Below are 21,813 nucleotides of genomic sequence, written 5' to 3'. Positions count from 1 at the left end.
CTGAGGCGCCACGGAAGAATATAGAGGTTAAAAATTATTTTCGGGAAAATTAAATTTTTCTCGTTTTACCCTATGTTTGGGGTAAGGCCGGCGGCACCCTACCCCGGGGAGTACGGGTTAATACCTGTACTCTTCATATACAATACAGTACAGTAATACCCTGATTTACGCGGTTCCCGTTTACGCGTTTCCACATTTACACGGTACCCCGCCAGAACCGGAATTCCCACTTTACGCGGTGCATCTACTCATATACGAGGGAAGCGGCGCGGGCAGGGTGCGCACAAGGTCGCCCAGTCATCAAAACATTACCGAGTTCTTCACCCGCCAACCACCGCAGCCGGCCCAAGTCAGTGATAGTGAGGATATGGACTTATATAGACTTTGAGGGGTTTGACAAAGCGGCCCTGCAAGCCTCTGTGGTGGATAGTGATACAATTGATACAAGTGATACAGGTGAGGGCCAATAATCTGCCCTCTGCCTCGGAGCCATCCCCCCATCCCCGTGTGCCCAGCCATCTTTTCTACTAATGTAAGTGTTAAAAAGCCTAATATTATTTACAGTTTTACCCCGCTTAATGCGCTTTCACTTAACGCGTTTTCGCATATACGCGGTGCCTTGCCAAAGCTGAACTTTCACTTAACGCGGCATTTTTCATCATATACGCGGTGAGTGTCCGGCTCGGATGCTATTTTTAGATTTTGACCACACGCCACGCGCCACCCGCCCGCCCGCCCGCCTGCCTGCCTCCTCCTCCCTCCGCTTGGGCAAGCGGCGCGGTAAGGTTGCGCAGTGTGTGTCTTTGTTGTGTTATCACTGACGTCATATGACGTCTCGGACTGTGATTGGCCATGCAGCCCTACCCCCCTCTGCTGCTAGCTGTAATTGGCTTAAAGTATTATGACGTGACTACCCCGGGGAGGGAGGGAGGGAGGAGAGACGACGCTTGACCTAGCCGCGGCAGTTTCATCCCTCAAGGCCACGCCGAGTTCTTCGCCCGCAACCCACCACAGCCAGCCCAAGCCAGTGATAGTGATAGTGAAGTTGATTTTGAGGGATTTGTCAGGGAAGCCATGACAACTGTAAGTGACAGTGATATTGATTCACCTAGTAATGGTGATTCACCTAGTAATGGTGATTCACCTGAGGGGCAGTAATCTGCCCTCTGCCTCGGAACCAGCCTCCATCCCCGTATGCCGACCCATCTCTTCTACTACCGTGAGTGTTCCTCAAAAATTTTCGTTTTTTAACCTATTCTTTATTTTTCCTATGTTAACCTTTATCTTTCCTAACCTAACCTCTTCTATATTACTTGTTTTTCATGCCACCATAAAGTTAAGATAGAATTTTTACTACAACATAGTTATTTGTCGTCAAAAAGTGGAGTTTGGGGGTCGGGCTGGGTTCTATTGGAATTAATCCCATATGTTCTGTTATTCACTTAACGCGGTTTTCACTTAACGCGGGACCCTCTGGGTTCAATTGACCGCGTTAAGTGGGGTACAACTGTATATTTGTCTTAATTACTAATTGTGTGTGTGTGCATACCATCATAAAATTAAGATGTTATTTTTACTACAACGTTGGTATTGTGTCTGAAAAAGTGGAGTTTGGGGGTCGGCCCAGTCTCTATTTCAATTAATCCCATATGTTCTGTTGTTACATTTACGCATTTCTCGTTTTACGCGGGCCTCCACGGGTTCAATTGACCGCGTAAATCGGGGTATTACTGTATATTATTATGTATATATCTCAAAGGTAAAAAATAATGTCATTCAAGACATCTTCAGGTAATAAGACCCACTCATCCCCCACCTAACAATGGGTAACCTGACATTGCATCAGGTCAGGTGGTTTTTTTTTTTTACGGGGAATAGCCCACCCGGGCACAAATCATCGACCCACATCGAAGCACTGTTGATCAAACACCTGGAACAGCACAAAAATTAACTGATACAATTTTACTGCATAATACATCAACAGAATTTGTGTGGGAAAGAAATGAACTCTGAAAATGTAATGAAAATTGTAGTTTCAACAGTCAACTTCATAAAATTGTGAGCTTTGAACCATCGCCAATTCAAGCAGTTTCTAGAAGAAATTGAAGCTGAGTATGGTGATCTAGTGTTTTTCATTGAAGTCAGGTGGTTAAGTCATGGAAATACACTGCACCGATTCATCAACCTCCTGGATGAAATAGTGATACTTCTTAATGAAAAGGGTAAAGAGGTTCCACAGCTTGAAAAGTGGAGTGGCTTTACGATCCGGCATTTCTTGTTGATATCACCAGTCATTTAAATAACTTGATTGCCAAACTTCAGGGGTGTAACCAACTTGTTTTGCAAGTCGCAAACCATGTGTCAGCTTTTGAACAAAATCTAAACTCTTTCAGCCACAACTCATTAAACTAGAGTTGGGACACTTTCCAACATATCAACCTATGCTTGAAAAGTACAATGTACACTCAAGCGCTATAGTTTCGATGCACCCTCTACCCCTACTCCTGGCTCGAGGGAAGTCGTAGTCAGGGCTGCAAACCGAACGGTCCCTCTTGTATAGTGATGTTAAGTATAGTGATGGTAAATAAGGTGCTGTGAGGTTACTAAAAATACCTGTATCGTGCATATATTCTCTCAAATATTACATCATGAACTGCTATTCGTACAATCCAGCAAAGCTTCGAGCTACCACATTGTACCACTGAACGATGGGTGGGGGAATGTGAGATGGGGGGAGGGGATGTTCAGTATGATGCCAAGGCTACGACTTCCATCGAGTCAGGAGTAGGGGTAGAGGGTGCAATGAAACTATGGTGCATGAGTGTACATCACAAAGCTGAAAACTATGGAACAACAATAGGAAATCTCCAGGAAGTGTTTGATAGGCGATTTGGAGACACCAACAGAGAGCAGAAAGATTTGCATATGTTCAGCAATCCCTTCTCTCTATCACCTGAAGATGTCGAACTAGAGGCCCAGTTAGAACTGCAATAAAATTACTGTATATAAAATTACTGTATATCAACTAAAATGCTTAACTTATGATTAAAGAATTATACCTGAGACACATGTAACCTCCTCTTCTTTTAAGTTGTTGCCTTCAGTAGAGATTTCTCCAGATTCCTCTTGGGTCTCTCCTTCTGTCACGATCTTGGTGTGAAGTTCACTGACGCCTATCACCTCTGTATTAATTTCACAATATTTGGCTCCCTTTTTACCCAGCGCTACTATAGCATTTGCAGCTCTGAAAAGTAAAAATACTATGATATAAAATGGAATAACAGAATAGGCTTTAACATTTTAAAGTTTATACTAATATAAACCCAACAAAGTACAATACTCCTGCCAAATTTTAATACTATTATAAACCATCAAAATTATTTTGTAGAAATTCTACATCTCAGGTGTGAATTTCACGAAAGCGCTAGGGAACTTTGTGTTTTCTTTTTTCCTATGTGGTTATCAGCACACACACACACACACACACACACACACACACACACACACACACACTGTTGTTTTTTGCTTAGTAACTCTCTTTTTTTGGCCCTCATTATGGCTTCCAAACGTAAACTTGATGTAAGTGATAGTAGTGCATCCAAGAAAAGGAAACCAATTAAAATCGAAGTGAAAGTTGATGTTCTTAAACGTTCTGAAAAAGGCAAAACACCCTCAGTGATTGGTAAGGCATTGGGTTTCAGTTAGTCAACGGTCGGAACAATTTTGAAAGACAAACAGAAAATTCTTGAATATGTAAAAGGACCTACACCAATTCACTAAACTGTGGTAACAAAACAAATTGAATTGTTATTTGAAATGAAAAGATTGTTAGTAATATGGGTGGAGGATCAAAATCAATGGCAATTGCCTCTAAGTCTAGTCTTGATTCAGGAAAAAGTGAGAAGATTGCTTGCTGACTTGAAGGCTAAATGTGGTGGTGAAAGTGATGGGGAAGATTTTGTTGCTCGTAAGGGCTGGTTTAACCAGTTCAAGGCAAGGGCAAATGGTGTTTGGAAAAAACACTGCCCACCATGATTTGTCCATGATTTCAGGGGCTTTGAAAATGATGTTGGGGAAGTGGCACATACAGTGGCAGACCTTGGGAGCCAACTCCAGCTTGGTATTCATCAGGATGATGTCACACAGTTGCTTGAGTTTCATGCTAAAGAATTAAGTAATGAGGACCTGATTAAACTGGAGAGGAAGCTGAAACTCCAGAACCAAAGTGATTCATTACAAGAGAAATGGCAGATGGTTTTAGGTCTATTGAAGAAGGATTGTTTAAATTTGAGCAGCAAAATTCACCAAGATTCATAGAGGTACTCCTGAATATGTACGATGCTACAAAGATATTTATGGCAAAAAGAAGAAAGTTTCAGTTCAACCATCCCAATAAGGCCTCTGTCACTCTTACAAATGCCCATCTCTATATGCAAGCCAACCCCAGGTTTCAATGTAAGATTTAAACTTTAATTTTTAGTTTTCTTAACTGCATTTTGTTATTAAATTTCTTAGTTACTCTTAAATTAAGTGATTCGACATATATAAAAGGACTTAGGCTATGATATAGCATACATAGGGTATGTGTTACAACTTATTTCCAACTTAAGAACATCCTCAGGTATGGAACTCGTCCATAAACCTGGGACCCTATATATATATATATATATATATATATATATATATATATATATATATATATATATATATATATATATATATATATATATATATATATATATATATGTTATATATATATATATATATATATATATATACACATGTTACTGGCTACGTTGCCATTACATACATGTTATGTGGCTACATACATATACAAGCATACATACATTAAGACATGGCTGCCATTACATACATTATACATTACAATACATACATACATACATACATTACATACATCACATACATTCAATACATACATACATTACATACTTACATTACATACATATATTACATACAAACATTATATTACATTACATACATACATACATTCAGTACAAACATACATTGCATACATATATTACATACATACAATACATACATACATTACATACAAACATTACATACATACATTACAAATATACATTGCATACATATATTACATACATACATACATTACATACATAACATACATACATTACATACATACCTGTACATTACATACAAACATTACATACATACATAACAAACGTATATACATACATTACATACGTATATACATACATTACATACATAACATACATACATACATTACATACATATATAACATGCATGCATACATACATTATTGCCATTACATACATACATATATTATATATATATATATGGTTAGTTATATATATATATACAGTCATGCTACTGTTAACGTCCGAATCGAACAATGTCCGACGTGATATACGCCCATGCCCCCCTCAAAAAATCTGTGACACCTGCTGGACCACCATTCCACAACCCCCTGACAGAGACACGATGATCTTTCCCATACTGGTCAGATATTATGTGTTAAAGCAATATGCTTCCTTGCTTAGGCTTTTTTTTAAGCATTTGCCTCCAGGTGTAATGCTAACCTACATCTATTGAGGATAAAATCTTTCACCTACAAATTGACAATAACACATTTGCTGTAATCAGACATATCTAGTTGCCTCAACAATTGCAACCCCAGTTGCAATTGGGGTTGCAATTTCAAATTCTGTGGCATTACTAAGAATAACTAAGTCTCTGGTGCACTCTAAGATTAAGAGAGAAAACAGAGGACTCAGGCGTCCTGATGTGAGAGAAAACGGACTCATATGATGGGGGACCAAATAAAAAAAGCATAGCTACATGTTTTGTGGACTACAGTATTAAGCGTACCCTTTTCATCACTTTGTAATAAACCTAGCCATGCCTATGTGTGTTTATGATATTTACCATAACATTATATATATATATATATTTAGTGGGTCCAAATGGTCGTAAAATAGGAAACTTGGGGTTCGGTCTTGGGTGCCTGAACCAATTAGAATAAATCCCATAGGTTCTGTACTTTCGTTATCGGCGGGGTCCCAATTAGGAGCGATAACCAAGGGATGATTGTACTGTATTGTACATACTTCTGACACTGGCCAGTTGCTTCTGGTATTATTGTACAGGGGTACCAAGTGACAGCACTAGGATCCCGCTTCCTCTATCAAGGAATAAACAATTGAAATTGAATTGCAAATATAGCTTGTTTATACAGGTATTGAACTAAATTACTATCTTACATGTAAGTTATATTCACGCAGGCCTTCAGCGCCAACTGTCAAATCTTATCTCAAATAAATAAAGACACTCTGTCACCTCACCTCCCCTCCCCTTTTCTCACACTCGGCTGGCTACCCCCCTCGTGTTCCCAGGCAAAAGATTGGTGATTTCTTTATGTTTATTTTATATAATATCTCAGATTAAAGCTAGGATAATATAATTTGCATTGCTGAAATCCTTGCAAGACAGAGATTAATTTAAATATAAGCGTCATATATTTTGCTCAAGATATAAAAAATGTCGTGCATTAATGTACAATACTGTAGTACATTTTATAAAAAAAATTTCAACTGTATTTTTGGGTAGATTTACATAAATTTCTTCATTTATTTTCATCCATTTACATGCACACACCATACTAAAAGAAACGTAAAAAAAATAAATGACCTTAGTGCAAAGCTGGAGTGCACATGTACTAATTTGATTATGGTACTAAAATTGTTATGTCTATTGCGAATTACAACATGTTTATATTCAAATAAATCAGTATCTTACAAGCATCCCAGCAATGTTAATTATATTCTCCTAAGTCATATCACTGGCATTTTAAAATAAGAGAAGCTTAGTAGGACTGTTAAATAAACACACAGAGACCTTCGGCTCAAACTTATCACCTCAACCCCCCTCACCCCCCTCCCACCCCTCACTGGCTCCGTCCCTCCCACCCTCTCTCCCTCCCTCCCTCCCTAATCTGCTCAGCCGGGGGTTTATTTAGGCTTACAGTTTTTATCTTATATAATATCTCAGACTAAAGTTAGGAGATTATAATTTGCATTGCTGGAATCCTTGCAAGATAGCCATTAATTTAAATATAAAAGTCATATATTTTGCTTAGGAGATAAAAATTGTTGTACATTAGTGTACAGTACTGTAGTACATTTATAATATAAATTTTTTCAACTGCATTTTTGGGTAGATTTACATCAATTTCTTCATTTATTTTCATCCATTTGCATGCACACACCATACTAAAAGAAACGTAATAGAAATAAATGACCTTAGTTCAAAGCTGGAGTGCACATGTACTAATTTGATTACGGTATTAAAATTGTTATGTTTAGTGCAAATTATAGCATGTTCATATTCAAATTAATCAGTATCTTACAAGAATCCCAACAAAGTTAATTATATTCACCCAGGTCATGTCACTGGCTTTTTATAAGAGAGAAGCTGAGTCACTTAAGAACTGATAAATATACAGGTACACGCGTTAGACCTTGGCCGGTGCCAACTGTCAAGCGTACTACCTCCCCTCCCCCCAAACCCCTCGCTCGCTCCCTCCCTCCTTCCCTCCCTCCCTCTCCCCCAACTGCCCAGCGTTGCTGGAATCCTTGTAAAACAGTGAATAATTTTAATATAAACGTCATGTATTTTGCACAAGAGATAAAAATTAATCACCTGTATCACATTACAGTAGAGATTTAAGAGTAAAAGTGTATATGTACGTATATAGTATTCCACATACACGTACGTATAAATACAAAGTTTATGTGATGACCGGACAACGTCCATTTCGGTTAACGTCACGTTTCCAAGAACGTATCTAGGACGTTAACCACATGACTGTATGTATGTATATGTATATGTATATGTATATATATATATATATATATATATATATATATATATATATATATATATATATATATATATATATATATATATATATATATATATATATATATATATATATATATATATATGTTGATAACAAAGGAAAAAGAAAATGAAAGGCTATAATTATCTTCAGGTGAGTACAGACTGTAATTTCACCCTGAAGATGTGAATTACACAAAGGCTTGGAACTTTGTGTTTCTTCTTTCCTTGTTTATCAGCATATACCTAGATCAACGCATAACTATGATTTACTTGCATATATATATATATATATATATATATATATATATATATATATATATATATATATATATATATATATATATATATATATATATATATATATATATATATATACTATTTATTTGCTTCTCTATTTATTTTCCCATAAAACTACTGTATTACTAACCTGTATGATTTATTAACCTCTTTCTGCATGTCTACATCATATTTATGATATTTCTCATACATGCTGATAATAAGGTCTCGCTCTTCCTCAGAATATTCTTCTAATGATGGATGGAAGCGCTTATGGTTTGACATATGTATTTTTTCTAGGACCATCATAAGACTTGAAGGTGGTGAAACATAACATACAAATACTCATGTTAAAGCGAGTGTCATAATCTACTAACAGTTGTCTTCGCCACTCCTCCTGTGGATTAAATACAAAATGGCTGTGATTTGGGGATTTAAAATTTTTAGGTAATTTTTTCATCAAACAGTTTTTGTTAAGAGATTGAAGTTAAAGTAATTCATTTTTGTGATACTCTGTACTTATATGCAAAGTTGTAAAAACTACCAAACTTTGTTACTTAAGTAAAAGTATTGTTACACTGGCAAAATTTTATTCAAGTATAAGCAAAAGTATCCAAAGTTCAATGTACTTAAGCAGAAGTAAAAAAATATCTCATTCATAAAGTAATCAAGTACATACTGAAAGTAAAAAGTAACAACAAAATTATTAATTGTCTCATATATTAAAATAAATCCACAGTAAATTAAAAAAAAATAGTTAACTATACATAAAAAAAGACACATAACATTACACATGTTTATTTGCAAATCTTTCTTTTGACATTAATCAATAACTGATTCTCAAAATTATGCCTGTCCAATCAGGGTCTTTTAGGCCTAAATATAAGCCCAACATGACCTCCCTACAATCCATTGCAAGAATAGTGAATGGGCTGAAAATATATCCAGCCAATGCTATTATCACATTCTTCCTTATCCACATATGTATCATCGACATGGACTTATGGTCCACAGACATATTGTTAATTCGGCTCGCATTAGGTTAGGATAGAGGTCTATCTGGCAAGTATTTGAAGAGGGGATGACCCGCACTTTTCTTCCTGTAAACTATGTAACTGTCCCAACACTGACACCCTTCAACACTATTGCTTTGACTGTCCCACTGTCAGGGACCTCCTATCACAGGACGAGTCACTAACACTACAGTATACGTCACCACCTACTTATTTGTAATAATTTATATTTAATTCTTGTACACTACCCACAATTTGGTGGGAGCTAACTCCCATTGTCCTTAAATCATATCAATATTGTCTCCATATACAGGTTGTACTTCTCTAGTCCGGCATTCTGTGTTCCGGAAACTCCCGTGGTTCGGAATGATTTTAGTTTGTCCAATAGGTGGATAGGCAGTTTTTTTTTTTTTTTTTACTTATCTGAATTATTATTATTATTACAGGAGTATTAAATTTTTGCCCCAGGACCCACTGTGGGTCAGTGAACTATGCCCGGTGGGCTAATCCCGTAAAAAACAAAAACAGCCGCTGAAATAAAGGTTTGTTTACATCCGCAGTTCGGGCCTCTTCTCTGCTTGTCTTACAGAGTACAACATTTAACCTTCAATATATATGAGAAGTAAATAAGTGTTGCTTTCATATTCTTATGTAGAGTAATGACTTATATAGCCACATGACTTACATGTCTCACTTTTTTTACCATTAATGGTTAGCTACTTATATTGTTCCATTAATTAACATTAAATAACATTGGTATTCCAAACAACTATATAATTTTTACAATAATTTTACTACAGCTAAAATCAGGGTCTTATTTTCTTCAGTTTTATATGTAGAACCAATCAGTCACTGGTTTTGTAAGCTTTAACATAAACAATGCCGCAACCGCCTCTTCTCCTCTAATATTCCACGATATTAATAAATTGTATTGTTAATTTTGCACACATAAACATTAATTCAATAAAAACAAATTCAGAAACAAATTAAAATATATATGAACAGTAAATAAGTGTTTTTATATTCTTATGTAAAGTAATGACTATATGTTTTCACGCAGCGCAATTACATACGCCGATCTTTTTTTTCTTTACCATTATCATAGCTACTTCTATTGTTCCATTTATTAACATTAAATAACATTACTTAAAACAACCATATTAATTTTACTACAGCTACAACCAGTCTTATTTTCTTCAGTTTTATATGCAGAACCAGTCAGTCACTGGTTTTGTAATCATGAAAACAATGCTGTGTCACTTCCTTGTGTGTTTTAATATTCTACATATTATTAATGAATTGTATTGCTCATTTTGCACACATAAACATTAATTCAATAAAAAGACATTCAGAATAAACAATAATGAATCTTTGTACAAAAGAGAAATGACGCTTGTTCACACGATTATGCACTGTCTGCACGCTGGCGGGCCGCTCAAACCCAGCCGAATTGCCAAAATTCTTATTTAATAATTTTTGTGTTCCAATAAAAACGTTAAGAATTAAAGACCATGTAAATTTGAGAAGCTACTATACGATATTTAACCCTTCAATATGTCTTCAAAGAGACCATGATGCAGAGAAAGTGGTGCTAGTGATTCCAAGCATAAGCACAAGTCACTATCTATCCAGGAAAAGGGTGAATTTCCATGGTCCGGCACCGGTCAGTCCCAGGTTGCCGGACTAGAGAGGTACGACCTGTATCACAAGTCATAGTGTGTCCTGCAAGACACGAGTACAGTACTCTGACCGCATGGTCTTCTGACTAGTCTTCTTGTCCCCTGGAGGTGTAAATTAATTAAATAATAAGCCCAACATGACTAAACAATTGTTCACAAGCAGCAGATGCAGGTTGTGGGGTGTTAAGCTTCAGAATTAAGTCACATAATATTGGGAACGACCTCAATAGCTCCATTCCATTCCCTGGGCATGACAAATTGCTTTCAAGTATCACCACTAAATTCTTTGTATTTTTTGCCCTTTCAAATGAGACCTTATTTTTTAAAATCGACCCATAAATAGTGGAGAATTTTCTAAAAATTATACAAAAAAAACCTACCGGTATTTTGAGTAAGTTAGCTGGGGTCAAGGGCTGCGGCAAGCAATGAATAGTATGTTTGACCACTTCGACAGTTGAGTGTACTGATCTCCTTAATTGAATGTTAGTGCAGCACCTCCTTCCTCCCTGCACATCTCAGTAGCATGCCAAATAGTATCAGAGAAAACAGAAGTAAATTATCTTTCTAGTTTATTTTCTATGATATTTTACTAGAAGTTGTTGATATATGTCAGAATGACCTCGAGCGAACATGAGAGGGGGGCATTTAACTGTCCATTTACTTGCCAAATATCCGTAAATAACTTTGATAATGTGAGAGTGGCTATTGGAAGGGCACACAAAGCTACGAGATTTTTTTAATTTTAAATTATTTTAAATACAGTGGTTCCCGTTAATGAACGGTTCCATTAACAAAATTTTGGTTTCCAAATTAGCTACCATAAGGAACAAAACTTCGATTAACGAAATCCCACGACAAACGCGTTTTGCTTGCGCATCAGTTGATCAGCTAGTCCGCCAATACAGTAATTGGTTCGCGAGAAACGAGAAATGCGTAAATGGAATAACAGAACATATGGGATTGATTGAAATAGAGACTGGGCCGACTCCCAAACTCCACTTTTTCCGACACAATACACACACAATACCTACAGTATGTTGTAGTAAAAATAACAACTTAATTTTATGATGGTATGCACACACAATTAATATTTAAGAGAAATACAGTCGCCAGGTTAGTGTCCATTCAAATAATGGACTCAACTCCCACCTCCCCTTCCCATGCTGGCTCCTCCCTCTCTGAGAAATGTTTGGGTGAAAACACTAGATTTTAAGGTATAGTAATACCGATTAAAGTTAGGATAACATAATTGACATTGCTGGATTCCTTGCAAGACCAGGAATATTTTGAATATACACGTCATATATTTTGCACAAAAGATAACATATTTGCTCTGTGTAAACAAAATTCATATACTAGATCTAAAATTTGTATGTCTAATGCAAAATCCATGATGTTTATATTTAAAATGATCATATTGTAAGAATTCCAGCAATGTAAATTATATTCTGGTCGGGTAATTTTTATGAATTTTATGAGCTAAAACAAATATCTTCAGCAAATAAAAAATTATACTTCACCCAGACACTATCTGTCAATCAAAATACCCTACCTCCAGCTCCACCCCTCTTCCAGCTGGTTCCTTCCCTCCCTCCCTACCCCCCCCCCCTTCCCTACCAGAGAAATGTTTGTTAAAGACAGTATACGGTATTTATATTTTTAGTAATAAATAATACCTCAGACTAAAGTAAGGATAATATAATTGACATTGCTGGATTCCTTGCAAGACCAGGAATATTTTGAATACAGTAATACCCCGCTTTACGCAGTTTTACTTTATGTGATTCTACATTTGCCCGGTACCTCGCCAGAACTGGACTTTCACTTTATGTATGCATCTACCCATATACGCGTAGAGTGTCTGGCGCGACACTATTACTATTTTTAGATTCGACCCTCCTGCCTTCTCCCCGCCAAGGCCGCCGCCGTAAGGTTGCGAGTGGATGTTTCTGTTGCGTTATCAGTGACGCCATATGACGACGGTGGCGTATCGGACTGTGATTGGGCCGCGCATCCCCTTACCTCCGCCCGGCTGCTGGCGTGATTGGTTAAGTAATATGGCGTGTATACCCAGCGGGAGGAGGGAGGAAGAGCGGCCGCTTGACCTGGCCCGTCAGTTGTATCCCTCTAGGCCACACCGTGTAAACCAGTATCCATTATTCTGTAAAGTGGCTTCCCCTTGGGATCCCCGCCCCAGAGAGAAACCTTGCATTACCTGGTTTGTACACAAGCCAAAGAAGATGCATTCCCTAAGCTAAAAAGTGAAATACAAGATGTTCAGAATTTGGAAGGAAAAGGGCAATTAAGCTGATCGGCGCAGCATAGAGTAATGACTCTAAATTCGTACTATTAAGAAGGATTGGCTTCAAGATCAAAGAACACATAGAGAATCCTGAGTCTGCAGATTGGCACCGTGATCAAGTCTTGCAGGCAAGTTAACTGCTAAGGTTGAAAATTGCTGGTGAATTACTTGATTAGATCGAAGTAGCGGCCTTAACATGGTACGTTGGACGCGTCTGTTCAGTACGCCCGTGAACTGTAGCAGTGTCACGTGGGTAAAATTGCGGAGCCCAAACCCTTATTTCTTCCTCTGGTTGGCTGCATAGATTTAAGAAGAGGAACAAGATCACCAACATCAGCATTGGTGGTGAGAAGAAGCGAGTGCTGACGTGTGGTGGCTAGGAATTTTCCTCCTTTCTTACGTGAGTTATGGGAAGGACAGTACACATCAACCAGGTGTTCAACATGGATGAATCTGCGGGTATTTTGGAAAAGCTGCCTGCACCGGGCCTTACGTTGTCAGTCTGCCAGCAGATTGAGGCGGAGATTTGCAGAAGGAGCAGCATCACCATCCTCTTTACCTCCAATGCCTCCGGTACCTGTAAACTCAGGTATGGGTGATCCACACAGCCCGCGAGCCCTTGCGCCTACAGAGCGTGGACGCGGCCAAGCTAAATATCCACTGGCTGACCACTGCGTAAAGGCGTGGATGTTCTCTACTCTGTCCCTCTCCTGGTATGATGACTGTTTCGTTCCGGCGTGAAGAAATTCTCACGAGAAACAGAATGTTCCATTCAACATTCTGTTGCTCCTTGACTCTTGCCTGGGACACTCGACGGTCACTTATGGATTGTCACCCCAGCGTAAAAGTGGTCTTCCTTCCTCCCAACGCAAAGCAGTAGTAGCCTGGGCCAGAGGTTGATATGCAATGTGAAGCTGCATACTCTGCAAAAGTTTAAGCTCCTGAGCACGACTGTTACACCAACACCAAGGATGAATTAGCGTAAGCTGGGTGACACCAATAGCGAGAGCAAAGCGGCGAGACTGAGGACAAGGAACGAAAAGCAGGTGGTGATTCAAAGTTTCTCGTCAAACAGTTTTGGAAAAATTTAACGTCAAACAAACTGCGGACTTCTTGGGTGGAGCATGGATCGGCTGTCTGTAGCTCTGATTAGATCGCATGGAGGCATGTTGCATGGTATCTGAGGTGAGGAAGTAGTCAACCTGTGAGCTGGTGAGTTGAGTCTGTTACAGTGGCATTGGACCTTGCAAGAGAAGCTGCACACAGCATTACAGCTGAAGACTTCTCGAGACCACCGAAGATATCTGGAGGTGATCAGAGATCGCAAGAAGCTGGCTACGGCGAGATGTTGGAAGATGATCCGTCAGTGAAGAGGCAGGTGGTCGTTAACCCCAGAAGAACACAAATTTACTTAGGAATGTTAAAGGGTGCCATCGAGTGTGCAGAGAGAAACTGAAGCTCTTCCTTTTCCAATGACCATGAGCCGATGACGCTATGAAGTCTTCCATAACCAGCTGGTGCAGGCTGTAGACTGGCCGTGCATCAGGTATCGAGGCTAACATCAACACTAGCGATCAAAAAGCATTACGGAGTTCTTAGCGCAACCCACCACAGCCAGCCCAGGAACCAGTGATAGTGACAGTGAAGGTGACTTTGAGGGATTTGTTAGGGAGGCCCTTACAACTATGGTGGATAGTGATGGTGATTCACCTGAGGGCCAGTAATCTGCCCTCTGCCTCAGACAAGCCTCCATCCCGGTATGCCGACCCATCTCTCTTCTACTAACGTAAGTGTTAAACCCTAACCTTTATTTTTCTAACTAACCTTTATTTTCCTAACCTAACCTTTATTTTTTCCTAACCTAACCTCTTCTATATTATGTGTATTGTGCATACCATCATAAAAAGTTAAGATAATATTTTTTAGTACAACATAGTTTTGTGTGAGACGTAAAGTGGAGTTTGGGGATTGGGCCAGTTCTATTGAAATAATCCCATCTGTTCTGTTGTTCACTTTTACTCTAGCCACCTCTTCAACTCAATGGGTTCAATTGACAGTGTAAATCGGGTACTACTGTATACCTATATTTTTTAAAGATAACATATTTGTTAAAAAATTTTACATTAGGTCTAAAATTTGTAAGTCTAATGCAAAATCCATGATGTTTATATTTAAAATGATCATCATATTTAAGAATTCCAGCACTGTAAATTATATTCTGACCAATTTAGATTTGTATGAATTTTATGAGCTAAATAAAAAATATTACTTCACTCGTAAATGAATACATGCACTGCGTAAATTTGGCATTCGGTCTGGCGGGACCTCAGAATGTGAAACGGGCAAACGAAAACCCGATAAACCAAATTTTTACTGTAAATATCAAGAAAGTTGGTCTCTTGAATATTTCTGCATTTTTTATATTAAAATTATTGATCATTCTGAAATTTAGTTAACATACAGAGGTCCCTCGGTTAACGAACAGAATTTGTTCCAGAAGGTCTGCTTCGTTAACCGAAAATTTCATTAACCGAAACCATTGTTTCAATGGGATTTTGGGTAATTGGTTCCAGCTCACCAAAAATTACATACAAACTAAAAAATGCAGTAAAGTGGTCCCCCATCATACGAGTCCGTTTTCTCTCACATCAGGACGCCTGAGTCCTCTGTTTTCTCTCTTAATCTTAGAGTGCACCAGAAACTTTACTATTTTTAGTAATGCCACAGATTTTGAAATTGCAACCCCAATTGCAACTTGCAATTGTTGCAACTAGATATGTCTGATTACAGCAAATGTGTTATTTAATTTAGAAAGATTTTATCTTTAGATATAGGTTAACATTTCACCTAAAGGCAAATGTTATTAAAGCCTAAGGGAAATATTCTTTAACATAATATCTGACCAGTGAGGATCACCTGTTCCGTCAGGGGGTCGAGTGACCAGCAGGCGCCACGTTTTTTTTTTTGGGGGTTGGGCCACGAACGATATGCGATCAGACGTTAACCACAAGATGACTATATATATATATATATATATATATATATATATATATATATATATATATATATATATATATATATAATTTTTAGTCCATATAACACGTGATTTGAAAATATCACTCATCAGTTAGATTCGATACTGCGTATAAGAACGCTACCCACCATGCCACAAAGACATGGTCGGTAGCTCCTGGTCCCGCACGAGAGGTCGAGGTTCGAGTCCTGATGATGAGGTTGTTGATTAGATATATACAGCTAGACCCCGACTTTGCGGTTAGGGACCCAAATCCAGGTCAGACGTCCGAATGGTCAGAAGTCCGACAGATAAAAAAAATATTTTTTTTTTTTTTTTTTAATAAAAATCTACAATGAAATACAATACATAAAAGTAATAAATAATGAGGAATGGATACAGTGTGACTGAGCACTTACCTTAATGTAGTCACCTGAATGCACATGGCTCCCAAAATTTTCTAATTATACATGGAGACTACATTAACTGGAAACTGCTGTATGGAAAATGCGTGTCATTTAAAAAAAAAAAAAAAAAAATGGTCACGACTGCGGAGGTCGTAAGTCCAGAAGATGTTGTAAGTCAAGCAGTCGTAATGGATATATATATATATATATATATATATATATATATATATATATATATATATATATATATATATATATATATATATATATATATATATATATATATATATATATATATATATATATATATATATATATATATATATATATATGAAGTATATATATATACTGTACATGCATACATACATACATACACTATGAAAACTGAATAGAACATTTACCTGACATATTTGTACTAAAATATATACACTGAGACATTAACAGTCTTGCAATCAGAAATGCATGTGTTGTTCTGATTTAATGTAAATGAAACTTTTGCCTCATCATCAGACACGCCAGTACAGCATTTTTTCATTTTCTCGAAAAGTTTCTGGTCAAATTACTTCAAATTTTAAAGCCACTTTGTCATGCTACTCACCTAGGTCGAACCAAGTCTTAAGGCTACCCGTAAGTGGCAACATGTCTTGGTGCAGTAAGCCAGGTATTATTGCACCAGTTGCCAGTGTCCATCGGCTTCCTAAGCGGTGGGTGTGTAGGCCCCAGGCGAGATGTAAAAATGGCCACCATGGCCTTATCACAGCTTTCTCAATATATTTATCACTTTCCAACTGAATATTTATTATTATGAAGTGGTAAAGTGATGTGCAGTAAAATAATTGTAATGAAATAGTGAAATATTTTTTAATATATGAGACGTTGGAGAAATGGCTACTTACAATACAGTTGCATACCGGTATACAATACAAAAGCATGTCATAATATATAGACCTAGCTTGGAAAAATAATAAGTGATAGTGAAATACAGTGCAGTTAAGGGATGCATGTGGGTATGGTGAATTATAATTAATATTGTGCTTATTTGATACGTATTCATAATGCCATTGTCGTGTCTATGCCAAAACCTATCTTGTCTGAGAGGCAAGGTGTGCATGATGCCTCGTCATTTTTTTTAACTAGACATTTGTTTCTAAATTACTGTAGATCACACTGAAAGATTAATATTCTTTTGCCGTAAGTATTTTTGCACCCATTATTTAATGATTCATAATAGATATTTTGTCAGATGCCGCTGATATAAATTTAGAAACTAAATGAAGCCGTAATTTAGATTTTTAATTAAATGGCAACTAGCCAAACATAAACAGTAGGAAATAGGCAGTATATAGCCTGGTGGCCTAGTCAATAGACTGGTGATATGTTCAGTAACTAATTAGTGATAGTAAACTGCCCCTGTTAAAACCATGAATGATCAAGAATGTGAAAAATTAAGTGACGATGATGTGTTAAGTGAACTGAAAAGAAAATGTTTCAGTTCGTGCACGTTTACAGAGAAAAATAATCCTCGGACAGCTGAATTTTAATATAAGTAAATATTTTTTGACTGCAAAATGATTTGAGGTAAGATATTTTAATTTTAGTATAGTTTCTTAGGTGTTTATAAAAGCTTGACAACCCTTATTTAGGGAAAGGCCATATCCTACTTGAAATTTGATTTGATAACTGATTTATGTGGGTGTTCTGCATGCCTTATCAGTGCAACCACGGTATGCCATTGCATTTCAGCCACTGCACGCCTAACCACCGCTTATTTTTATTTTTTTATTCTGTAACTCTATTTACTCATTCTTGTCATGTGCATTTTATATTGACTGATGCATTGATGTGGGTACATAGGAAGACATCATTTGAATAAATATTTGACAATATCTTAAACACAAATAGTGCTCGGGAAAAAAATATCTCCCCAATTTCTGGTCATTCTGCAGGCTCAAAAGTGGTCTTGTGACAGGCTCGTTAAATAATTTTCAGGTGACGACGAAAGTGTAAATATTGTGCAAGTAACTTATTAATTAACAAATAAGTAAATTAAATACAGTATATTAATGCAAGGCACCACCATAACTACACAGAGTGTGTGTCTTGTTCTAATGACTGACGATGACTGAGTTGCACTCAAAAACTAAGAGCAAAGGAAAATGTGTGCTCTTGTGCACACCCTAATCCAATGCTATTCAAGTTCTCACTTGCTGTCCAATGACATTTCACCAGTGTGTTGAGACTACAGAACTAGCTTATTTTATGATAGCAAATCTTCGCTCTTTCTTTTCTTTTAATGATAACGCTTACAGAAGGGGAAACAGACTAATTGCTTAGTGAAGGGTTGCAGGTCATAACTGAAAATTATGTCCTGCTATTAAATATACAATTAATCTATTTAGTGAATATAAAGGGCACACCCCACTGTGGGTGGAATAAACATACCTTAAAAGTTCTCATGTTGATAGTTACTCTTTGAGCATTAGAGGATGCCTGTTCCCCTCCAGAGCCCCCTTCAGCTACTTGTTGCAGGATACTGTGAAAATATGGGGTCACCTTTTCTTCACTTGGTTCTGATGGGGGTGTAACAGAAGGACCATTTGTGCAATTTATAGTGTTGTTTGCAACCACTGGGGCCCTACATGATGATGCTGAGTTAACCTCATCAAGGACTGCAGAACTAGGTACTTGAGTTGCAGTGGTAGTTGTAGTTGGGGTTATGCCTTGGCTGGTAGGGGCACTGCTTACATCACTGGGAGTCTCTGGTGCACTCTGAGTGTCACTTTCATCACTGTTCACTGCTACATCTTCCATGATTGTGATATCACTGCAAAAAATGGCCAGGTACTTAGTTTATAAAGTGTATAATTATAAGAGTACAGGCAGTCCAGAGTTACGACCATCCGACTTATGAACACCCACACTTATGAACGGGATCCCAATGCATTCATCAAAAATTTGTAATTCAAATCCCATTTTTTACATTATTCTCAATTTTCTATATTGTTTAACATCACTTTATTTACAGTGTTTACATTATTTGTTATGTATGGGATATTACTGTTGTTTTGTATGGGAGAGGGTGTGCTTTAACCTAACCTAAACTATGGAACTAACACTGTTCTGACTTATGATCAGGGTCCAGGAACATTAGTACCTGTGAAAAATTGTGTCAATGTAATGTATATAATTTATAGTCACCCCCCCACCCTCAAGTGTTGAAGGCCTTGGAGTAACAGTCAAATGTTTAAGGTCTCGGTAAAGCACTGGACATCTTGGAGAATTCTGTATATTGGTTATAGCTGGTGCCACTTGTATCACATAAGTGAAGCAAGTGTCAAATGTATCACATGAGTCAAGCAGAATCCACTTGAATTACATAATGATACATAAAAAGAATTATAAAAAGAATAGGGTTATTTTAACACAATACAGTATTCATAAGGGTGATAATAGGCAGAAGTAAGCAAGAGCAATTCAAGATGAGGAAACAAAATACCCAGTAATAGCAATGACTGAATGAAGGTGTGCAGTACATTATATGGATTAGCCCTACCAAGGTAGCTGCCTTGGTTTAGCCCTACCGAGGTAGCTGTCTTAAGTTAGCTCCACCATGTTAGCTGTCTTCAATTAGCCTCACCATATTAACAGCCTTGAGTTAGCCCCATCACATTAGCTGTCTTGAGTTAGCCCTACCATGATTGCTGTCAAGAGTTAGCCCTACCATGATTGCTGTCAGGAGTTAGCCCTACCATGATTGCTGTCTTGAGTTAGCCCCATCACATTAGCTGTCTTGAAAAAGAAAAGTAACAGAGACGTGACCGATCGCCCGAGCGGCTAATGAGCCGATCAGTGGTGAAGAGGATAAAAGTTGAGTTAGTCTCACATTTGTAAATGTGACAAAACCAAAAATATGATCGATGACAAACAATGTAGTTTTTAAATTTCCATAGGCAGGGGCATAGCAAGGGAGGGGGCAGTAGGACGCCATGGCCCATGGGCACAGGCCTTGGGTGGGGCGCCGTCCAGATGATTTTGTGTGTTTACTGTGGTGTACCATCATACTGTATTTACCCTTGAAGGTAAGCATTATCATTATCAGTAACATTATTAAGCATTTTTTTGTGATCATAGTATGAAACTTAGTTTAATTAGAATAATGGTGCCTTTTTTTAATGCATCTTCTTTGTTAAATTCACTCTAAATAAAAACTTAGGAAAAATAAGCATAATAGTGTTACAAAGGATGTGTGTGTATATTGGATGATATCTTATACCAAGGACACAAATACAGGTGAAGTTGTACTAACCATAAACATTGAAACATTGAGAATGAATCAGGCAACTTTTAAAAAAGAAAAAGTAACTTGTCTATTATTTGCACATATATTTCTCTGGGTGTGTGTGTGTGTGTGTGTGTGTGTCCCATGGGGGTGTCAAGTAACTCAAATTGCATCCAGTACCTGACTGTTGTAAAATGATGCCAGCCTAGAATTGGGTAATTTTACCATTTCCTTCTTTGAAAGAAATGTATCTACTAACTTTAATCTTCATCTTCTTTTTACAAAGAAAATTATACAGCTAACCTTATGGAATACATAGAAGAATATTTGAAATAGTGGACTGCATGAAAAATTGGATGTTCCTGGAGCCTTTGCAAATCTAGAGAATAAGGAAACGAGAAGCAATGCTGATTGCTTGAGAAACAGTCTCTTGACTTATCCCTTTGTAGTTCTGCTTCAATTTTGGAGTAAGATACTTGAGAGAGTGAATGATGTACAAAAAGACTCCAAGATCCACAGATGAATATTAAAGAAGCTGCAAGTGACATGGAAAATCTTCGCATATTTATGGAAGACAACCAACAAGGATTAGTTGAAGAGGCTGTTGTAGCTTGTCTCAAGTTGCAGAGGACTATGAAATAAAAATGGCATAAAATCAGAAAGAAGAAAAGTGTGCCTGAAGAAAATGTAGAAGATGTGGGCTTTTCTCTGCAGCAAGAACTAAGTTCTGTGAAGTCAAAGGTAACTAACAAATTGAGGGAGGAAATTATTAGTAGGCGTACCTGATTGCGTGATTTTTATCATAGATTTGGAAATTTGCTAAACATGAATTATATATTCAGCTCTAGTCTTGATCCAACTCTGTTAAAAGAATACCTGTACTGCTCAAATTTTGCAAGCTTTTATTCATCTGATGTTGTGGCAAAATCATTCTATCAG

At 37.3% G+C, this 21,813-nt stretch overlaps 1 protein-coding gene across 4 annotated transcripts in view; it reads right to left on the bottom strand.

Annotated features, from left to right (window-relative positions):
• LOC121872454 (longitudinals lacking protein, isoforms H/M/V-like) overlaps positions 1–21,813 on the bottom strand; it is a 106,825-nt gene that overhangs the window by 7,971 nt on the left and 77,041 nt on the right. For 3 of the 4 annotated variants that reach the window (XM_042375221.1, XM_042375223.1, XM_042375222.1), the window contains exons 4-6: positions 19,038–19,419; positions 8,333–8,578; positions 3,060–3,244 (exon numbers count right to left, since the gene is read on the bottom strand). In XM_042375221.1, the coding sequence (XP_042231155.1) occupies positions 8,453–8,578; positions 19,038–19,419 (508 nt within the window). In that variant the 3' untranslated portion in view covers positions 3,060–3,244; positions 8,333–8,452. The remainder of the gene's footprint in view (positions 1–3,059; positions 3,245–8,332; positions 8,579–19,037; positions 19,420–21,813) is intronic. The other variant, XM_042375224.1, reaches the window with a different exon arrangement.

The sequence above is a fragment of the Homarus americanus genome, unplaced genomic scaffold (assembly GCF_018991925.1).
Source record: "Homarus americanus isolate GMGI-L3 unplaced genomic scaffold, GMGI_Hamer_2.0 scaffold11302, whole genome shotgun sequence".
NCBI classification, from domain to species: domain Eukaryota; kingdom Metazoa; phylum Arthropoda; class Malacostraca; order Decapoda; family Nephropidae; genus Homarus; species Homarus americanus.
The sequence above is the reverse complement of the archived record's forward strand: the minus strand, read 5'-3'. Positions and strand labels throughout refer to the sequence as shown.